This window comes from Urocampus carinirostris, chromosome 5 (assembly GCF_059441175.1).
Source record: "Urocampus carinirostris isolate Australia breed hairy pipefish chromosome 5, RoL_Ucar_1.0, whole genome shotgun sequence".
Classification (NCBI taxonomy): domain Eukaryota; kingdom Metazoa; phylum Chordata; class Actinopteri; order Syngnathiformes; family Syngnathidae; genus Urocampus; species Urocampus carinirostris.
The window spans coordinates 522114-542271 of record NC_142353.1 but is presented as its reverse complement, the minus strand read 5'-3'; the positions used below and the strand labels follow the sequence as shown (position 1 = coordinate 542271).

At 45.5% G+C, this 20158-nt stretch overlaps 1 protein-coding gene and 1 pseudogene across 1 annotated transcript in view; one reads left to right on the top strand and one right to left on the bottom strand.

The window, feature by feature from the left end:
- The window catches only part of LOC148364933 (transcription factor 7-like 1-A), a 93340-nt gene extending 90631 nt beyond the window's left edge, over positions 1 to 2709 (bottom strand). The window contains exons 1-3 of the mRNA XM_088335304.1: positions 1877 to 2709; positions 1691 to 1763; positions 1497 to 1624 (exon numbers count right to left, since the gene is read on the bottom strand). Coding sequence (XP_088191430.1) covers positions 1497 to 1624; positions 1691 to 1763; positions 1877 to 2062 — 387 coding nt within the window. The 5' untranslated portion in view covers positions 2063 to 2709. The remainder of the gene's footprint in view (positions 1 to 1496; positions 1625 to 1690; positions 1764 to 1876) is intronic.
- Positions 991 to 1114, top strand: LOC148364934 (U2 spliceosomal RNA; annotated as a pseudogene).
- Positions 2710 to 20158: the final 17449 nt, after the last annotated feature.

Below are 20158 nucleotides of genomic sequence, written 5' to 3'. Positions count from 1 at the left end.
AGAGAGAGAGAGAGAGAGGGAGAGAGGAGGGTCGAGCTTTTTTTTCCTACAAGCAAAAAGATTTAATTCAGTAAAAACAACCAGACAAAAAAAATCGATAAACTTAACAGCAAGATGATAAACATGTAGGCAAAAAAAAAACGTGCAAAGGCATCATTGATGGTGGCCGTGAGAAACAATATACGAGTTGTCGTGCATGGCCCACTGAGTGCCCAGTGGCCATTTAGTTAATGAGCCCCGATGGGGACCCCCAATGAAGCCATCAGGACTGCTCAGAATAACAATGGTCAACTAACGCCTTACTAATTGTATGGAAGGTACAGAGAGGTGAAGGGGAGAGGGCCCCCATCGGTGACAAGACGACGAAAAAAAAAAACGGGAGGGAGGTCTTTTCGGTCAGATCCCCGCGGGCTTAAACGAAAGTACTTATTTTGGGTAGACAAGAGTGACAAGGGTTGGGGGGTTGATTAATCTGAGAAACACAGCTCACAACATTCAATTTTTAGAATAAAACATGCCCTACCACAAATTGAACACTAGTCAAGTCTAATTGAAAATAATCCCAAATAACCCAAAGTTGTAAACTATAAAAACAAAGGCAAAGTATTTTTAGCATTAAAGCTCCACACACCACCCACTATGACATCCTAAACAAGGTCCTCCCTCAACACTCTCAAGTTGTCTCCTCAAAACCACACAAAAAATATCTATCGCTGACAACTGCCACTAACATGGGAGTGCGATTCCTCTTATTTATGTCAAAACAACTTATTACATAGTTGTGACAACCGGGTGTGACTTTACCAACTCCTTTTATAGGTTGCACAATGTCTACCCATTGCACTGATGGGTGGCATCATGGATCAAAAACACCAGCAATACACACAATTTCAACAAATTATTAAATATTATACTGATGTTGAATAAGCCCTGAAAGTCCAAATGCGCCGTGATGTGTCGGTCGGGACCGTAAGATTCCAAAAGTGTCGGCATGGTTCTGAATTTTTGTTTTTGATCATTGATTTTTGCAATCCGGAGATGGAATAAGAGCTTGCTCTGTCCACTCCACGCATCGGCCCGGTATTGCAGTACCTCCGGGAACGGTGCATTCGCAAGGATCGCAGCAAGGCTTTAAGGCTAGGACCTTAGCTTGGCCTTTTGGCTGAGAGTAAGAGTGCCGGCTCCTAGGCTTTGCAGCGAATTATGAACTGACCGATAATGGATAATGAATAAGGAAGACAGAACAATAACCCTTAACCCCCCCCCCCCCCCCCCCCCCATTAGCATGATCAAATATATCTCTACAGGGCAGCAGTTAATAGAGTTCACACTCAGAATAGGATAAAAGAGTTTCTTTGGGGAGGTTATTCTGTATAAATATGGCGGTCTGTCAGTGCACAAGAAAACTTTTAGGCCTGGCCCAAGTTTGTGCAGTGTGTGAGAGGCTGCAGGAAATCGAGTTACAGATTAGATCCAAAAAGGACAGGGAAACTTACTGTTCTGGCGCTGGGAGAAAGAGAGCCGTTGGATAAATAAGGATTAGTCAGGTCTGGGAACATGAGAAAGGGGTAGCCAGGATAGTGGGGGCTCTTAAAAAGACCCCCATCGTGCTGTCTTCTCAGTGCTGCAAATGTACAAATTAAGCATTACAAACGAAATGATTGATTTTTTTTTTTTTAAATTTTCTTACCTTCAGTAAAGTAGTCTCTCGCTTTCTCATAACTTTCAGAGTTAACTCTGGTTTGGGGGCGCCTCTCTGTCTGCTAGCAGGGGCACATGCACACAAATAAACGGGTTAAACTTGCCAGTAATTAAATTTTGAAAAGAGCTCAAAAACAATACTGGAAAACTTAAAATGATGAGTTGTGTTTCTTACCTCTGAGTCTGACGAGCTGCTGTTGTTTTCCGACTCGTTTACGAGTGACGATTTCACGTCATCCAAATCTCTTTCTGCCGACACATTTTCGGAAATCTTTTCCTCCTGCTCCCCCTCGTCTTTAAAAGCGATCATTTCATCATTGGCTCCCAAATCATCCCCGCCGCCTCCGTTCAGTTGAGGCATTATGCACACCAGTAAAATTGATCGACGAGTGGAGGAAGGGAAAAAAAGCCTTAAATGCAACCGCTAAAACTTGTCCGTGGAGAAAATGCAACTAAAAGATATTGTCCATTTTCATCTTCTGGACGCGGTCCCGACGTCCACGGAGAGGATAGTCCACGATTTTTGCGATAACTTGTCAAAAAGTGATTTCCTTTAAAGCGGGTGCGTCGCTCAGCGCGCTTCCTTACTTTGGGATGTCCCCAGGAGGCACCAAAATTAATGCAAACCGAGCCAGGGAAAAAGTTACTCAAGGCACTAAGGATCCATCTGTGAGGAAACAATGGATTTGCAACCCAGAAAAACGGGGGGAACACGAGAGAATGTTTGGCCTGCGTTCTAAAGTTTCAGCGCGTTTGTTTTCTTGGGGGGTAAAAGTCAGATAGAGTTTTACAAAAAATAACCTAACACGAACGAAAGTGAATAAAGTATAAGACGTCGACGTGGATGCGTTCTCTCTTTCCCTCTAACAACGCAGCCCGTGAATGTGCCCTGATTACAAGTTAGCTGAAGTGGAAGAGCGCAGACGGAGCGTGTTTTGGGAGGAGTTAAGGCTGAAAACCGACACTTATGCGTCCTGCAAAGCTGCTATTCTTAACCCTTAAAATACCGACGCACAAGGAAGAACGCTCAACTTTGTTTCTCTTCCTTGTTTGTGGTTTACGCGTCCTACACGCAGGTCACTGAACCAGGGACACGTACGCTGCAAGTCCCCCTCACAGAATCAGGCTAGGCAACATTTTTAAAAAAGAATAAAAGAAAAAAACGTATTTTTGTAATCCCTTAATTTGATTGAAAAATTCGCCTAAAATCCCAATCCAAGACGTTCCCAAAGTTAACTGATAGCTGTTCTGGAAACTTTTAGAGAATATGGACGGTTTGGGACTCTTAAAAGGCAACACTCCGAAGTGCTGCCCATACCTGTCAACCTCCATGGCTCGATGCCCTTACAAAATGTTGTATTTTTCCCTTACAAAATACAAAATAATATTACACCATTTTTTTTTTCAAACGTGTTTATTTATGTAGTTTAAGAAATGATATTGTACATGTGTTTCGTTTTATCACATATATTGTTAATTAACATTTGGTTGTGAGATACTGAGTTGCTCGACATAATTGAGGTTTAGTATAAAAAAAAGTTCAAAAATTACGTAGCTTGGACGTTCACTTTAAATGAAAAAATACATGCAAATATAATTAGGTAGAATAATACATTTTCTTATTTAAATTATTCATTCATTTTCTGCATTAAATTATTGTTGGTAATATACTGATTAAAGGGATAACCACAAACCTGTCTTTTTCATTTTCTCCTTTTATACTTCCTTTTTTTCTTAACTTCTTAATACAACAATAATGATTTGTTATATAATGCATCAAAGCAAGTTTCACTACATAACTACCACATGAAATCCAAGGCGGCAGATGCATGCGCACAGTAGCATCAAACCGCTTGCTTCGTTTGCAACAAAAAAAAAACGATACAGAGAGAGGCTACCGCGGCGAAATCGTTTGACTTGATTGGTTTGCCGTTTCGTCATAGTCGGTGTACGCAAAATTGACAAATTTGCATTTTTCCGTACAGATTTTCTTGTACGTCGTACACGTCTTAAAATGCATAATAAACGTAATTTGTACAGCAAAAATGTACAGGTTGACAGGTATGTGCGTTCCCAAACTAAAATAATCACTACAAGTGCTACTAACATTGAGTAATCTGAGTTGGAACACACAGAAATAGAAGGGTCTTATTCTCGCCTGATTTTTTAAATTTTTTTACTATCAAATTCTGCAGAGTGTAGCATGGGCATCCTAGCTGGAAAACAAATGAGATAATAGCATGAAGCCTTACCTTGTCAAATTTGATCACAAGCTGAAAAACTAAACATTGTATTACTGTATATACATTGTTCTAATGGTAAGTCTAGGCGTTTCCAAAAGTGGCCATTTGGAGATGACCAGTTTACAGCACTAAAAGTTTTGCAATAGTGTATTTTATTATGGCCATTCTTTAGATATTTTAAAAGTGTTAAATCTTTGATCTCTTTCGATGAACTGAGAACCCGCTCCACGTTGAATGGTCCCAGGAACCGGGGAGGCAGCTTTCGAGATTCCACCCGGAGAGATCCTCGGTGGACAGCCAAACCTTCTGGCCCACCCGGTAGACCGGAGCGGGGGTCCTCCGGTGGTTGGCTCCAACGGAGTACGTGGCGACAGCCCGAAGCAGGGCGGCAAGAGCCCGTGCCCAGGCCGAAGGACAGGTGGCCTCTGGTGGCCTCTGGTGGATGAACTGACCAGCAAGTTGTGGGCATACTACACCCACACCAGCTGTCGAGCCAACGAAAGGGATGCCCGGGAGACCACAGCGTAGGGCCGCTTCCAACTCCTGGTTGATGCGCCCGTTTGACTTGGGGTGAAACCCCGAGGAGGGACTCACCAAGGCCCCCGGAAGACGACAGAACTCCTTCCAGAACCTGGAGGGGAGCTGGGGACCCCTGTCAGAAACTATCTCCCTCTGAATGCCATGGAGCCTGAAGATGTGGAGCTGGACGGCCTGCGCGGTTTCCTTGGCGAAAGGCAGCTTCGGGACCATCTTACTGAAGCGATCCACCACAGTGAGGATGGTCGTCATTCCATCAGAAGCGGGCAGTCCAGTCACAAAGTCCATGGAAATGTGGGACCAGGGGCAGATGGGAACAGGCAGGGGCTGAAGAAGGCCGGCCGGTGGCTGGTTGGAAGATTTATTCCGGGAGCAGGTTTGGCATGCCTGGATGGTCAAGAAGGGCCACCAGAAGCATCAAGAGAGGAGGCTGCGAGTGTGGGCAGCCCCTGGGTGGCAGGCCAGGTGGGAGTCCATGCCCCCATTGAAGGACCTCCAATCTGAGACCCTCCGGTACAAATAGGTGACCGTTGATGCAGGTGCTGGGTCCCGGTTGTCCTGAAGCGCCCTCCTTACCTGTTCCTCGGTGTCCCATGTATGCGCAGCATCCACACGGGAAGCGTGAAGGATGAATGCTGGGCCCTGGGGAAGACTGCCCCCATTCTGAGTTTGGCGGGAGAGAGCATCAGGCTTGATGTTGCGGGAACTTGGGCGGTAGGAGAGGGTAAAGTCGAACCAGGCAAAAAATAGGGACCAGCGTGACTGTCTGGGGTTCAGGCGCTTAGCCGAGCGGATGTATTGGAGATTCTTATGGTCTGTTCAAACCAGGAATGGTATTGTCACCCTCTCCAGCCAGTGTCGCCATTCCTCCAGGGTGAGCTTTACGGCCAAAATCTCCCGGCCCCCAACGTTATAGAGACGGCCCAAGAAGAAGGCGCAGGGATAGATCCGGTTGTCCTCAGTCGACCTCTGGGACAGAACAACTCCAACACCCACATCCGTGGCATCCACCTCTACGATGAGCTGGCGGTCGGGGTCAGGTACCTGGAGATTGGGTGCCAAGAAAAAGTGGGCCTTGAGGGTGGCAAAGGCGTCGTTGGCTGCCGGAGACCACCGGAATGTCTCCTTGGGCTTGGTGAGGGCCGTGCGAGGAGCCGCCACTGAGCTGTAGTTCCGGATGAACCGGCAGTAAAAATTGGCTAACCTGAGGAACTGCTGGAGCTTCTTTCGACAATCAGGAACGGGCCAGGAGGTGATTGCCGACACCTTGGCTGGGTCCATCTGGATGCTACCCTCAGTCACAATATACCCCAGGAAGGACACGATCTTGGCATGAAATTCACACTTCTCGGCCTTAACAAAGAGTGAGTTCTCCCGGAGACGGCGAAGAACGAGTTCAACGTGCTGCAGAAAAGATCGGGATGTCGTCAAGGTATACAAAAACAAAGCGGTTCAACATATCACGCTGCACATCATTAATTAGTCCTTGGAAGATGGTGGGTGCGTTATTAGGACTCATAGTGCCTTTTAGGGGTATTAAACGGCATCTTTCACTCGTCGCCTTCCCGGATTCGCACCAGATGGTAGGCGTTGCGGAGATCCAGCTTGGTGAAGACCGTGGCCCCCTGCAGAGGCTCGAAGACAGAGGAAAGCAGTGGGAGAGGGTAGCAGTTCTTCACCGTGATGTTGTTCCGCCCCCGGTAATGGATGCAGGGGCGGAGTGACCCGTCATTCTTCCCCATAAAGAAAAAACCCGCCCCTGCCGGCAAGGAGGAAGGGCGGATGATGCCAGTAGACAGTGTGTCGGAGATGTACTCCTCCATGGACCGTCTCTTAGGAGCTGAAAAGGAGTAGAGGCGGCCTCGGGGAGGAGTAGAGCCCGGGAGGAGGTCAATGGCACAGTCATAGGGTCAACGGGGTGGCAGAGAGGTGGCCTTGGCCTTACTGAAGACCTCCTGAAGCTGGTGGTAGCAGGCGGGAACATTGGACAGATCGGGCAGTGTAGACGTGGAACCGGACCGGACGGGATGAACCAACCAGGGATGGCCCAAAACGAGAGGCTGGCTGGGAGAGGGAAGCAGACGGTACTGGATCTTCTTGTAATGATTTCCGGACAGCCTCATCTCTACTGGCCCCGTAACATGAGATAGATAGATAGATACTTTATTCATCCCCGTAGGGAAATTCACACTTCCAGAAGACTCCTTTGTTGTTTAACAGATTAAGAGGATGTCCTCGGGGTGCTTTGTTGTGGTTAGCCACAGCGGAGTGGATGTCACACGCTAGTCCAAAAGTTTGACGTCCCTGCCGCAGATGGAAATCTTTGTGTCCAGGGTTGCACCACTTCGTGTTCACAGAGAGCGAGTCCACCTCTTCTCCGCTTCCCGCAGGCTTTCGTGTCTCTGTCTAATAGCTCCGGGTAGCTCCGTGTTGCTCCGAGTGGGTCCACGTTAGCTTCCCGGATGCTAGACGTTAGCAACGTTTCAGTAAAACACAGCAAACTGCACTCCCTGTGCGCTTTGATGTTTTTCATCAGCACAGCCAGTTCGTCGGTCTTATTTGGTAGAGAGTTCACATAAACCAGGATTACGGACAGTACCGAAGACTTATAACGCCGCTAGCCGCTTAGCTAGCTCCGGTTCTGCATCCACGATTGGCCCCCCTCTACATGTGTCACAGTGCAGGTGACCATCCAGAGCTCGAGGAGTAACCAGGGTTGGAAGGGGGAAGAGGTTTAACCCCATCCTCCGGGCGAAGGCCGTATCCAGGGTATTGGCCTCAGCGCCAGAGTCAAAAAGGGCAGACAGACTGCGTGGAAACGGGAATTAGGAGGTGAGCTTCGAGTACTAGTCTCTCGGTTCTGGAGCTCTTCCTTTTACCGGACACGATGAGACCCGCCGCAGTATAGACAAAGGCCCTCAGACAGATGCTTGGACCCAACGATCAATGCGAGCCATCAGCGCGATAGCATCGTTGAGATTGGCAGGTGGAGAGTGGGACACCAGTTCGTCGTTAATGTAATCGGCCAGGCTGTGGAGGTAGGCGACAACCAATGCCTCCGATTTCCAGTGGCTACAGCTGGCTAGTGTCCAAAAGTCAATAGAGTAATCGGCGATGGTGCACTGTCCCCGCTGGATGCTCATGAGGGTTCTCGATGCGTCGGTCGATGATGTATCAAAAACCTTGATAATCTCCTGGCCAACTAGATTGAAAGAGGAGCAGGCTAAAGACCCCTGTTCAAACTCCACCCTTCTGGACAGGTGGTTGATGGTGAACGACACCTTGGCGAAGTTCCTGGGTTGCAGGTCTAAAACCAGCCGGCAGTTGATGAGGAACGCCCGAATCTAAGCAGGATCGCCGCTGAATTTCTCTGGAGAGCCCACTAGAGTCTCGGCAAATCCCATGGCAGGCGAGTTCATGGCAGGATGGACGGGGAGTGCAGCGGGTCGTCAAGGGGATAATCCCCGGGGGGCGGTGCCGATGACGGCAGCTGACGCGACAGGAGTTCTGTGAGTTTAGCCATTTGCTAATGCTGATGGTGGGAGATCGGAGCGTGGTCCGAGGACAGAAACAAGTCGGGCAGCCTGGACGGGAGATCGGAGCACGGTCTGAGGACGGAAACAATTTGGGCAGCCGGAACGGGAGGTTGGAGCGTGGTCTGAGGATGGAATCAAGTCAGGTAACCGGAGACGACCGGGAAGCCAGGGACGGATGAGCAGGAATCAGGACCGGACGGAACAGACGGGAGCCAGAGTCAAAAAGTGCTTGCCTTGCATGTGCGGAGGTTCGCTAACGGACTGACAAGGAGTGAATGAGAGTGATGTGCTTAGATAGGAGGGGAACCAATCAGGAAAATGAGCAGCAGCTAGCGCTGAACGAGTGGGCACATGATTGGCAAATCATGACAAGAATGTCTAACATGCAAGAATGCTAATAGAAGGATTAGTTTCATCAGCATTATTGTGTGCTTCACACGAGAGTCCTGGATGTCGCACTGCTACGGGTGCCCAGAGCAACAAAAAATGCACGGTGTCTTGAATTTTACGCAAAGCTCGCCATTCTTCTGAGACTTTGCGCAATTTCACGCGACTTTGAAAAATCCCTTGGTTTTAGATTTAGAATTTCAATCTGAAAGTCCAAAAACAAATCTCAATTGGACGATCACACATATTCCCACGGGTCTCAAACTAAAGCGTCTCGATCAAAAACAGCGCAACAGTTCAAGTATTTATCTTGGAGCTGCGTTTCCAAGATGGAGAGATATTAGGAGAAAACTACTGATGAAAATTGACGCTGCCTTTGCCAGCTATTTACTTGACCGGTAAGAGGATTTGTGTTTGTGTTTTGTAGAAAAGATTATCCCACATTGTGACTTCTTTTATTCAACTCATGTTTTTAGCATTGTTTTCCAACTGCTAGCCATTGTGTTAGCCATGTGTGATTTAAAAAAAAAAATCGGAGTAATAATATTTTCATCTTAGTTGTTATTCGCGAAGCTATACTATACATACATATATTACTATGATTAGCTTTAGCCTCACCTGTGTTCTCTTAACTCGGAGTAACATTGTTTTTGTGTGACATGATTACATTGCCATAATCTAGTTCCCTTTTGCCTTTTGTATAACAATTGTTTGTGCCTGTGTGAGAGAGAATGTGTTTTAAATGTGGTGACATGGACTGTGTTGTAAATTGTAGGTATGAAAAGTCTGGTGATGAGCTCAACTTCCTGAAAACCACAGAGACAGTTGTGGCTACACCTGGGGTGTCAAGCATTTCCAGTGGGACTGGCAGGCATGCTAATTTACCTTTTTTCAGATTAAGATTTAGATTCATATATACTTTATTGTCATTCTTGTACACATGTATACAGAACGAAATGTCGAAACATCTGACCCGCACAGTTTCCTTGAATGTACAGATATAAATATGTAGTATTGAGTTGGAGTATTGAGTCTCAAAGTGCTTCACAGAACACAGAATGTCAACGCCTGTACTATGCTTCATCATTTTGCCTGCTTCGTAATGTTATGGAGCATATTATTTTATTAAACATTTATTTTTCAGTTTCAAAACAATACAGGTTACTTTATGTGTATATTTATATATATATACCGGAGCCATATCCCCCTAGTGGGAGGTGGCTAGAGTCAGGAACATGTCCATATTTCTGACTCTTTCTCGGAGATTGATACATGTGTTGGGAGTCATTAGGTGACCAAATCCCCCAATTCCAACGCCTAATGCTGAGCACCAATGAGGCAATGAGTACCAATGTTGTAAGTCTTAGGTATGACTTGGCCGAGGCTTGAACCAGCAACCTCCCAGTCTTGGGGCGGGCGCCCTACCCCCAAGGCCACCGAGCTGGTCGGTTACTTATACAAACCTTAAATATACTTATATAAACCTTAAACATATATTCCATACAAAATATAGCACTGGAGAGACTTACGAACAAATTCTAGTTACGATCGGTCGTCCGGAAGCTCTTGCGTTCGTAAGTAGGGCAGCGTCTTTATTGCCCTTTTTTTTTAAATCTATTGCACCATGGTCATCCTGGAAGGGGGTGATGTCTTGTGAGGCCCCTTCTCAAAGTTTTTCATTTTCCTCGTGCTGGGGTTTTGAGTTATTCCTTGCCCACATGTTGGTTTAAGATCAGGGGATGGTGTAATTGTAACCTGTGCAGTCCTTTGAGACATTTTGTGATTAAGGCGACTTGACTTACCAATCTTCCCAAGCTTTTGGGCCAAGTCAAGTCATATTTATTTGTACAGCCCTTAATCACAAGAAGTCTCAAAGGGCAGCAGATTGGTCAAATAATACAATTGAAACATGTCCACTTTATTCATGGTGGAAAACTGCGCCGTTTCTAACAGTGATGCATTCAGAAAGTGAAAGCTTTTTCTAAAAAACTTGTTAAATCCAGTGAACATTGCAGTCACTCAATTTGGCTTGTAGTTACAGTACTTTACACAACATCTTTTTTTTGCCTCATAAATGGTGGAGGGTTGGTAAAATGAGGAGTTGCAGGATTTACTGTTTGTTGTAATAATAATAATAATAATGATGATGATGATGATGATGATGATGATGATGATGATGATGATGATAATAATAATAATAATAATAATATAGGTCTGTTACAGTTAACAAAGATAGATAGATAGATAGATAGATAGATAGATAGATAGATAGATAGATAGATAGATAGATAGATAGATAGATAGATAGATAGATAGATAGATAGATAGATAGATAGATAGATAGATAGATAGATAGATAGATAGATAGATAGATAGATAGATAGATAGATAGACTGTTGACAAATGTTGCACTGCAATGTTATATGTATGGACAGGTTAATTTGTTTAAAGAGAATGACACAATTGTGAGAGACAGAACTGGAGTCGTAGCGGAACTGAGCAAGCGTGTTGATGAGAGAGTACATGGTTGGTTTGGACACATGGAGAGGATGGATGAGGAGCGAATGTTGAAGAGGATCTACAGAGCAGAAGTAAATGGAAGGAAATTAAGAGAAAGGCCGTGATTGACGTGAATGGATGGTGTGCACTTCATGAAAAATGTCTAAATGTAGTGGAAGATAGAGCCCTTGTTGGTGATAGGATGGAGTGGAGAGGTGTTGTGAAAGGATAGTGGGATGTTTTGGACGTGTTCTAAGGGATGGGCAGGGCACCTGTATGATGCGGCAGGGGTAAACCATTGAAAGCTGTCGGGCCCTGCTGTTGAACAGAAGAGTGTGTTGTGTCACCCTGACCCGAGTGACATGGCCGCTGTCTTTGTGGAGGGACAAAAGCATGACCAACTTGGGTGCATAGGTAAATAGTAAATGATCTGCATTTATATAGCGCTTTTCAAGTCAATGAAGACCTCCCACAGCGCTTTACAATGTGCTTAACACAAGAAATTTTGATCGTATTATATTTTTGCTAACCTGCATAGGCACGCTGTCAGCTTCAGATGTGATATGAAGGTTCTGTTGGTATGAAACAAATAGTATGCATGAACTTGCCCCCTCATATCTTTCAGATGTTATATCTGCCTATGTTCCTGCAGGGAAAATGTGGGTCTGTTCCAGATCCCAAGAGCCAAGAAGAGATCCGCAGCTTCAAAAGTGTTCTCCATTCGCGCCCTGGCGCTGTGGAATGCTCTGCCCTTTAAGATTTGATCTGTAATCGGGCATGGAGATGTTTTTTCAAATACCGAAAAAAGACAATTTTGGTAGACTATGAAGCTACGGTTACTGTGGAGGTGATGCACAACTACTCCATAAATTGGTGGTAACACAGAGCAGTGATTTTAAACGGCATGTAGTTTAGAGCATTCCATTGCCTGCACCACAAATCATGATCTGTTCTCTTCTGTAGCATCTACGTCTGTGCTTCTAACCTCTGATTTCCCTAGTGTGCCGTGAGAGATCGTCGGGTGTGCCGTGAGAAATTATCCAATGTCACTTTTTAAAATTTAACATTTTACAAAACATTTATGAATCATTTTCTGCAAATATTATTTCATTGTCAAGTGTCTGTGCTGTAAAAACTGGGGGTGTTATAAATAATATTGTATTTAAACATACTTTTCAGTGTCATTTTCTAACATTTTTGGTTAGTGGTGTGCCACAAAATCTTTCCAATTTAAAAAACGTGCTCTGGCTCAAAAAATATTGAAAAACACTGACCTAGATGACCTCATAACAAGTGCTTCAAACGTTTTAAAAACAGAAGGGGTACCAAGAGTGAATTCCAGCATACTTTTCAATATAAGAGCAACACCGCCACCTTTCTTCCATGGCTGTGCCAAACGGGAACGGACAAAGTTTGGGGGAGAAGCCTCATTAGCGGTACAAACCAATTTGGTTTCAAACAGGTCTCACAAAGGCCAATTAGGTTAAGATTGTGATAACTAATACAATCATTGACAAGTAAAGTTTTGGAGGGACGTGATCTAATTTTCACAGACCAAGCCTCAGCACTTTGGACCGAGCTGAACCATTAGTGGTAACCTCCACAAGATTTTGCTGCCTGTCCAGAATCTTGTTCCTTGAATGGCTGCAGGTGCGGCCCGGATTCCACACCACAGGAATCTTGTAGACGGGTGGAGTAACAGGATGAACAACAGTAGAAAATAGTGTTATTTCTTCTTCCTCATAACCTAAAAAGGGAAATCAGAGGTTAGAAGCACAGACGTAGATGCTACAGAAGAGAACAGATCATGATTTGTGGTGCAGGCAATGGAATGCTCTAAACTACAATAATAGTGTGAATTGCATGAATCTAGCATAGCGCTTGTTAGCTTTAGCATTAAAAACTTCACATCTGCGAGGCACTTTTGCTCTGGAGGATACTCTTTGGAACACCTTCTCAGCAGCTGCCCAAAGTCCCTGGCTGATGGTCGCTATCGCTGGCACCATAATCAGGTTCTGAGAGCATCAACTAGAAATCAACTAGCAAATACTATCAATCCCTAAGCAAGGCAGTCCCTTTCATCAAGGGAGGAGAGAAACCCCAGGCATGTGCACAGACAACAACAGGACTCCTCCACATTACCTCCGATTGGCAGTTTCACGTCGCTCTTAGGTAACAACTCAGATTCCACCAAGGACGTCAACAATATCACATCGACCAGACATGCTCATCACCTTCAGACTTCAAAACACCTGATCATGCTGGAACTCTCAGTCCATTGAGAGGAGCGCATTGAGGAAGCCAATGAGAGGAAACACGCAAAGTACCCGGAGCTGGTGGAGCAGTCCAGGGGCAGGTGCTGGAAGATTTTCCTTGAGTCAATAGAGGTCGGCTGGAGAGGTTTTGCCGGGCAATCCTACTACAAAGTCCTAGGGCGGTTGGGTGTGACAGGGGCGCCCAAAAAGAAAGCCATTCAATCTGCTCGCAAAGCTGCAGAAAAAGCCACTAGGTGGTTATGGCTCAAAAGGGCAGATCCGTTGGCTGACTGCTATGCAAGTTCGAGGCGTGATCAACCTCGGCCAAGTCACCTGGGCAAGAGTGCCTGATGTTGCGAGACCTGAAACATTCAATGAACCCAGGATACATCACAGATGATGCGTCACAGTTGCATCCAGGAGATGTTTGTTTTAAGTTTTAAGGTGCAAGCAAAGGATCCCGACATATTCACCTTGGGCGAAAGACAGGAGGGACTGCTTGCGCTCTTTGCATAGCTCCAACCGTCCCTACCGCTTACCCAATTAAATTGATCTAGGATTCTTGTTGCTTTGCTATATTTTCTGGATAAAAGTTTTCATGGCTTTTTGGCATCCATATAAAGGATTCCTTAGGGATGTAGAGCCAAAATCGAGTTTTTTTGGGTGGTGACACCTTGATTGTAAACTGTAGTTTAAATTTGCCCTGGACTGTACCACCATTTATCTCAGCGTTGGTTTGGCCTGCTCAACGATAGGCTTTGCTTATGCAAATTTGCAACAACATGAAGAAACATTGCATGGAACCATAAGGACTTATGAAAAGATCCATATATGGCTTGTGAGCCATAGGTTTCCAACCCCTCCCATAGGGGCTGACTGAAGGTCTCCACGGGCCTCAGATGCTTGTTTCCCCCCGGTTTGTTTGCATATAAACGGATTCAGTGGAAGGCAACCCTACGTTGAGGATTGCAAGGAGGATCACGCTTTTTTCCTAGTTAGCATAAATACATGTTTGCACTTGCCATGCTGTGCATGGGTGGCTTGTAGACCCAGGGAAATATATCTTTGTTTTCATTAGCAATAGTTTGCTAGGAGGATGGGAGAAGGCATTCAGCACACAAAATATTACATTTCTACCGTCAAAATGTATTATGCTTCCACGATGTGCAATAATAATAATAAATGTATATCTACATTGAGGAATGCAAAAGAAAAGATTTTCAGAGATTGTCAGTCAGGGGCATAAAAGACAGTGCTGCCGTAGCAGGTGCAATGCAGATATTCATCACCAATGAATGGTTAAAAAGGTAAATCAAATTTCAAAACAAGTTGAAACAGAGAAACAATTTAAGCATGAATACTAATGAAATGGAACCTTTGGATGAGGTCAGGGCCCAAAACAAAACAAGATGGAACCCACGACTGCTCCTCAGGGCCGTAACCCTCCCAATCCACCAAATACTGCAACCCACGACCCTGACGGCGAACAGAAAGCAACCTCTTAATAGTGTAAACAGGGTCGCCATCGAGGAACTGGGAGGTACGGGGGGTTTAACCGGAGGGCACAAATTACTAGTCCTAACTGGCTTGACCTCACTGAAAGGATGAACGTGGGATGGACGCGCATCTTTTAGGGAGACATAGGCGGGGTGCTGAAGGACTGATCAACATGGAAACTGGGAAAGGGCCAACAAAGCTGAGGGTGAGCTTCTGGGATGCCACTCTGAGCGGCAAGTTTTGTGTGGACAGCCACACTTTTTCCTTTCGGCTATCCTTTTGTAAATGGAAGCCTTCCGCAGAAGACACCTCCTTCTTCGCTGCCAGATTATCCTGCACCTCTGAACCAGCCTATAAGCAGAAGGGACAAGAACCTGATCAGAATATTGTAGAAAGAGAGAAAATTGGCAATATTGTGACATACCTGAAGAGGCCAAGCGGAGAGTGTTGTGCGCCATTTCTACCCGCATTAGATGTGAGGACCATGATTCAAGGTTTTTGCAGCTAAAATCCTCAAGCTCTTGGTTGAGTTGTTAGGTCTGACCATTGGATTGGGGTGAAACCCATATGACAAGCTTACCGTGGTCCCTTTAAGTTTACAAAACTGCCTCCAGAACCTTAATATAAACTGTGGGCCCCGGTCATATACTATGTCGTCAGGGAAACCATAAATGCGGTAGACCGAATTGAGAAGGGTCTCCACAGTAACCTTAGCTGAGGGGAGTTTGGCTCGACGAATGTAGTGAACAATATTAGAGAACTGGTCCATCACAGTTAAAAAGACCGAAACAAAGTCAACAAAAATATGTGACCATGGCATTGCCTTGGGAGCTCTTATTCCTGGCGCACACCTCACAGGCCTGAACCTATTCAGCTACGTCTCCCTTCAGGTTTGGCCTTTGACGCATGACCCTGGCAGTCCTTTTGACGCCGGGATTTTCAGATTTTTCAGATTCAGATTTCAGATCTACTTTATTGTCATTCTAGTACACGTGTATACAGAACGAAATGTCGATACATCTGACCCGCACAGTTTCCTTGAATGTACAGATATAAATAAAATGTTGTATTGAGTTGGAGTATTGAGTACTAATAATATACTAAATAATTATGGCTATGTATAGTATTTTACAGTAGTGCAAATAGTGCAAGAGGAGCAGCTAACCAGATGTGCAAAATGGGCAGTCAGGTAAACAAGTCAGGTAAACAGTAACAATAACACTGTAACAATAACACTGTAAGTACAATAGTGCAGAGAAACAGATGTGCAAGGAGTGGCTAGCTATAAAGAACTGCCAGTAGTGCAAAAAGTCAAACAAAACCAACAGATGTACAGATTAGCAGCAGTTTAGATGTCAAGTCACCTTGAGAGAACGCAATAGATCACCTGACCTATGAGTTCAGGGACTACATAGGGGCAGGTTTGTTCTGTCTATGACCTGCTTGGGGTGGCGTGGAAGCACAATGCAGAGGTCAGCAGTAAGGCAACAACGCGTTGTTTGTTTGGTCCAGGTTCGGTACACAGGTTGGATAGAACTCGAGGCAACCATATCTTGATCACTAGTGGCAGTTGTCGAGGTACAGGGAAAGGCAAGGTGTAGATGATCCTGAAAATATTTGTTGATTAAAGTCCAAATGTTCGGCAGGCAGAATTTGTGGTCCGAAAATGAGAGTTTGGTCTACAATTTCATGTGACTTTTAGGCGTATCCTGTTTTAACGCCACAATATCCTGTTTGCGCAGAAGAGAACGTGTGATGTCACACGCAATTTATTTTTAGCGTAAGTACTCACCGTAACGTATCAAACAATTTCAAAGTTATTGCGCTATTGGACGCTGAACAAAGTTGTCCTACCAAATATTAATTCAATAAAAAACCTCATTTTCGCTACATTAAATGCTTTCTTATTTTCGTTGCCCGCCATGTGTTGATTTCTTTGCTTTGCAGAAATACACAGGGAACTGAGCAGCCGTGAGGGAATTGAAAATTATGAATCAAAGGTTTGCAAGTGGAGGAAGCTGAAAAATGAACTCTGACAAGTTTATTATTGGGTAAGTTCTAATTGACTCAGTCTACCCATCCATTATCTGCACCGCTTATCCTCAGAAGGGTCGTGTGGATGCAGAAACTCATCCAAGCTATCTTTGGGCAGGGGACACCCTAAACTGATTGCCAGCCAGTCACAGGGCACACAGAAACAGACAACACACTCGCTCGCTACACCTATAGACAATTTGGACATCAGGTTCATGTTTTTGAAATGTGCGAGGAAACTGGAGTGGATGTGGAGAAGCTTGCAGCACATCACAGACAACAAGACCACCACCAGCACAATCAGCTCTGCAACAGCCTGCAAGACGACCTTAATGCATTTTACACCCGCTTTAAGGCCACACACAGAGACACACACACACACACCTGGACCACCGGACCCTTATCACCGCCACCAAGTTTCCTCAGGTCAAGTACTCAGAGTCCTGAAGAAAATCAACCCCCACAAAGCAGCAGGACCAGACAACATCCATAGTCGTGGTCTCAGACTATGTGCCAATGAGCTGGCATTTTTTTTTTACCTCCATCTTCAACCTTTCCCTCAGCCAAAGCACCGTTCCCAACCATTGTTCCCCTCCCTAAAAAGACCCCACCCACCTCCCTGAACGAATACAGACCAGTAACACTCACTCCAATCATTCTGAAGTGCTTTGATAAAGTAGTTCTACCCCGCATGCAGAGCAGCATCCCATACAACTACAGTATGCCTATAAGACCAACCGAGCCACCTCAGATGCCATCACAGCTGGTCTTCATAATTCCCTATCCCACCTGGAAAACAAAGACTTCTACATCAGGATGCTTTTTGTACATTACAGCTTCGCCTTCAACACGGTCATCCCCCATAAACTCACCCACAAACTATCCACAATCAGTTTGCACCTCACCCTCTGCAACTAGCTCCTAGACTTTCTAATTGACAGACCTCAGTCTGTCAGAATTGAAATGGGACATCAGCCAGCATGACCACGCACATAGGAACCCCACAGGGATGTGTCCTCAGCCCAATCCTCTGCACCCTCTTCACGCACGACTGCCTGCGACAAGGAAAACATCATCCTGAAGTTCGCCGAAGACATCGCGGGGGACGAAGTCTGGTGACATGGTGCGAGGACAACAACCTCACCCTCAATACGGACAAGACAAAGGAGATAATAGTGGACATGAGGAAGAGGAGACCTCATCAGCCACTGTTTATCCGGGACCTTGAAGTAGAGTGGGTGAGCAGCTTTAAGTACCTCGGCGTGCACATCACTGAGGACCTCACATGGACCTTCAATACCACACAGCTGGTTAAGGAAAACTCAACAGCGACTGTACTTCCTGAGGAGACTGAGGACGTTTGGAATGTCAAGCAAAATCGTCAGCAACTTCTACAGCTGCACTGTTTTGTATGGCAGTATCACAGCAATGGACGGCAAACGCCGACAGAGAGTGGCTAAGAACGCTTGGAGGATCACCAGGACTCTACTGCCCTTTTCTGCAGAGCATAAACTACCGCAGAGTCCACAGAAGGGCTGCCACCATTATTAGGGCCCCGCCCATTATTAAGGCTCCGCCCACCCACAACACGGACTGTTTATACTCCTACCCTCAGGGCTGAGGTACGGGAGTGTGAAATTCAGGACAACCCGTCTAAAGAACTCTTTTAACCCCTCTGCTATCAGACTCTTAAACGGTGACGGCTGATCAAACATTACACTACAGACACGTTCAGCACACTACAGACACTTTATTACACTACCAGACTCTGTAGACGAGACCGTACTTAGACTATTCTTGCACTACAGTCACTTTCAACTGTGTTTTATCTTATTTTTATCTTACTGCTTTAACTCAACTTGAGTTAATCTTGTATTTTTATCTATTTGATATACAAAATATTCTTTTGTGTATACATGTATATTAGTTTCTTGGATTTATTACACTGGTAACTGTGTGGACAGCAAAGTAAGAATTTCGTTGTGCAGGGAGTCATTGTTCTTTACTGTGCATATGACGATAAACACTTTGAATGAATGCTGAATGAAAGCACTGCTGGAGAAGTCGAAGAACATGACTTTCACAGTGCTCCCAGGTTTCGCCAGGTAAGAGAGAGCTCAGTGTTGGAGGAATATAATGGCATCATCCACCAAAACCCAGGCTGGTAGGCCAATTGGGGTGGACCCAGTAATGGTCCCACCAGGGGGCGGAGATGGAAAAGGACCATCCCTTCCATGGTCTTCATCAGATGGGATCTTAGCACCACTGGCCTGTTGGTGTTAAATCTTTGGGGTGCGGAGTCTTGGGCACAGGTACCACGCAGGATGTCTTCCACGGGGCGGCAGTAGCTCAGGAGGTAGAGCGATCGTTTTAGGATTAAGGGATCCCAGTTCGAATCCCGGCTTGTCCGTGTTACATGCCGAAGTTTCCTTGGGTAAGACACTGAATCCCCAATACCCCCAATAAGCAGGTAAGCGCCTTACATGGCTGCACAGATCACGGCCGCTATTGGGAAATGTGAAGCACAATGTAAAGCGCTTTGGGAAGTCATTGACTTGAAAAGCGCTATATAAATGCAGATCATTTCATTTCATTGTCATTTCACAGTTGTCTCCTCGGCTACAGGCTCAGGTTGAAAATGTGCTCAACAATCCCAAACAGCTGATCCGCCCAGGACCTGAGGAGTCTGGAGCTGATACCGTCTGGACCTGTTGCCTTCCTTGCCTTGATCCTGAGTCTAGAGCTTACCGGAGCTTACTCTCACAGGAACCCAGTTTTTTAACTAGGTTGCTGTGAGAGACAGGTTGGAGCTGAGGGGTTGGGTGCTTGAGGGTGTGGGTGAGAGGGTTGGGAGGATCAGGGGAGTAGTGGGGGGTGACTGTGGGCTGTGTGTTGAAGAGGGGGGTGGGAAAGGAGGTGAGCAGCATGGAGGACTGGCACAATTTCTGAGCTCTCCGATCTTCTTTCAGGAGCAGTTGCGTCCTTTCCTTCATACAAAGGCTCTATTGACTCACTCATGAATGAGTTTAATGCTACCCTGGCTAGTGTCCTGGATTCAGTAGCGCCCATACGGCTTAATTTACGACCTAAAAGACGCACCCCTTGGTTTACTGATGAAACTAGATCCCTTAAATAAGAATGCAGGAAATCTGAAAGAAAATGGCGCGCTACCAAGCTTGAGGTTTTCCATCAAACCTGGTGAGACAGCTTGTTAAAGTATAAAGCGGCCCTTGCCTCTGCAAAATCAGCCTACCTTTCGAAGGTGATTGCGTCACAAAAGAACAATCCCAAAATCCTTTTCGACCATTTAGCATCGCTCACAAGGGAACAGATTATCGCAGATAGTTCCAATCATTCAGCCCATGACTTAATGGCCTTCTTTAATAAGAAGATTCAATGCATACAGGAAGAAATTGCGAAAGACAGTATTAATACAACACATACTAAAGGGCTGAAACTATAGATGCAC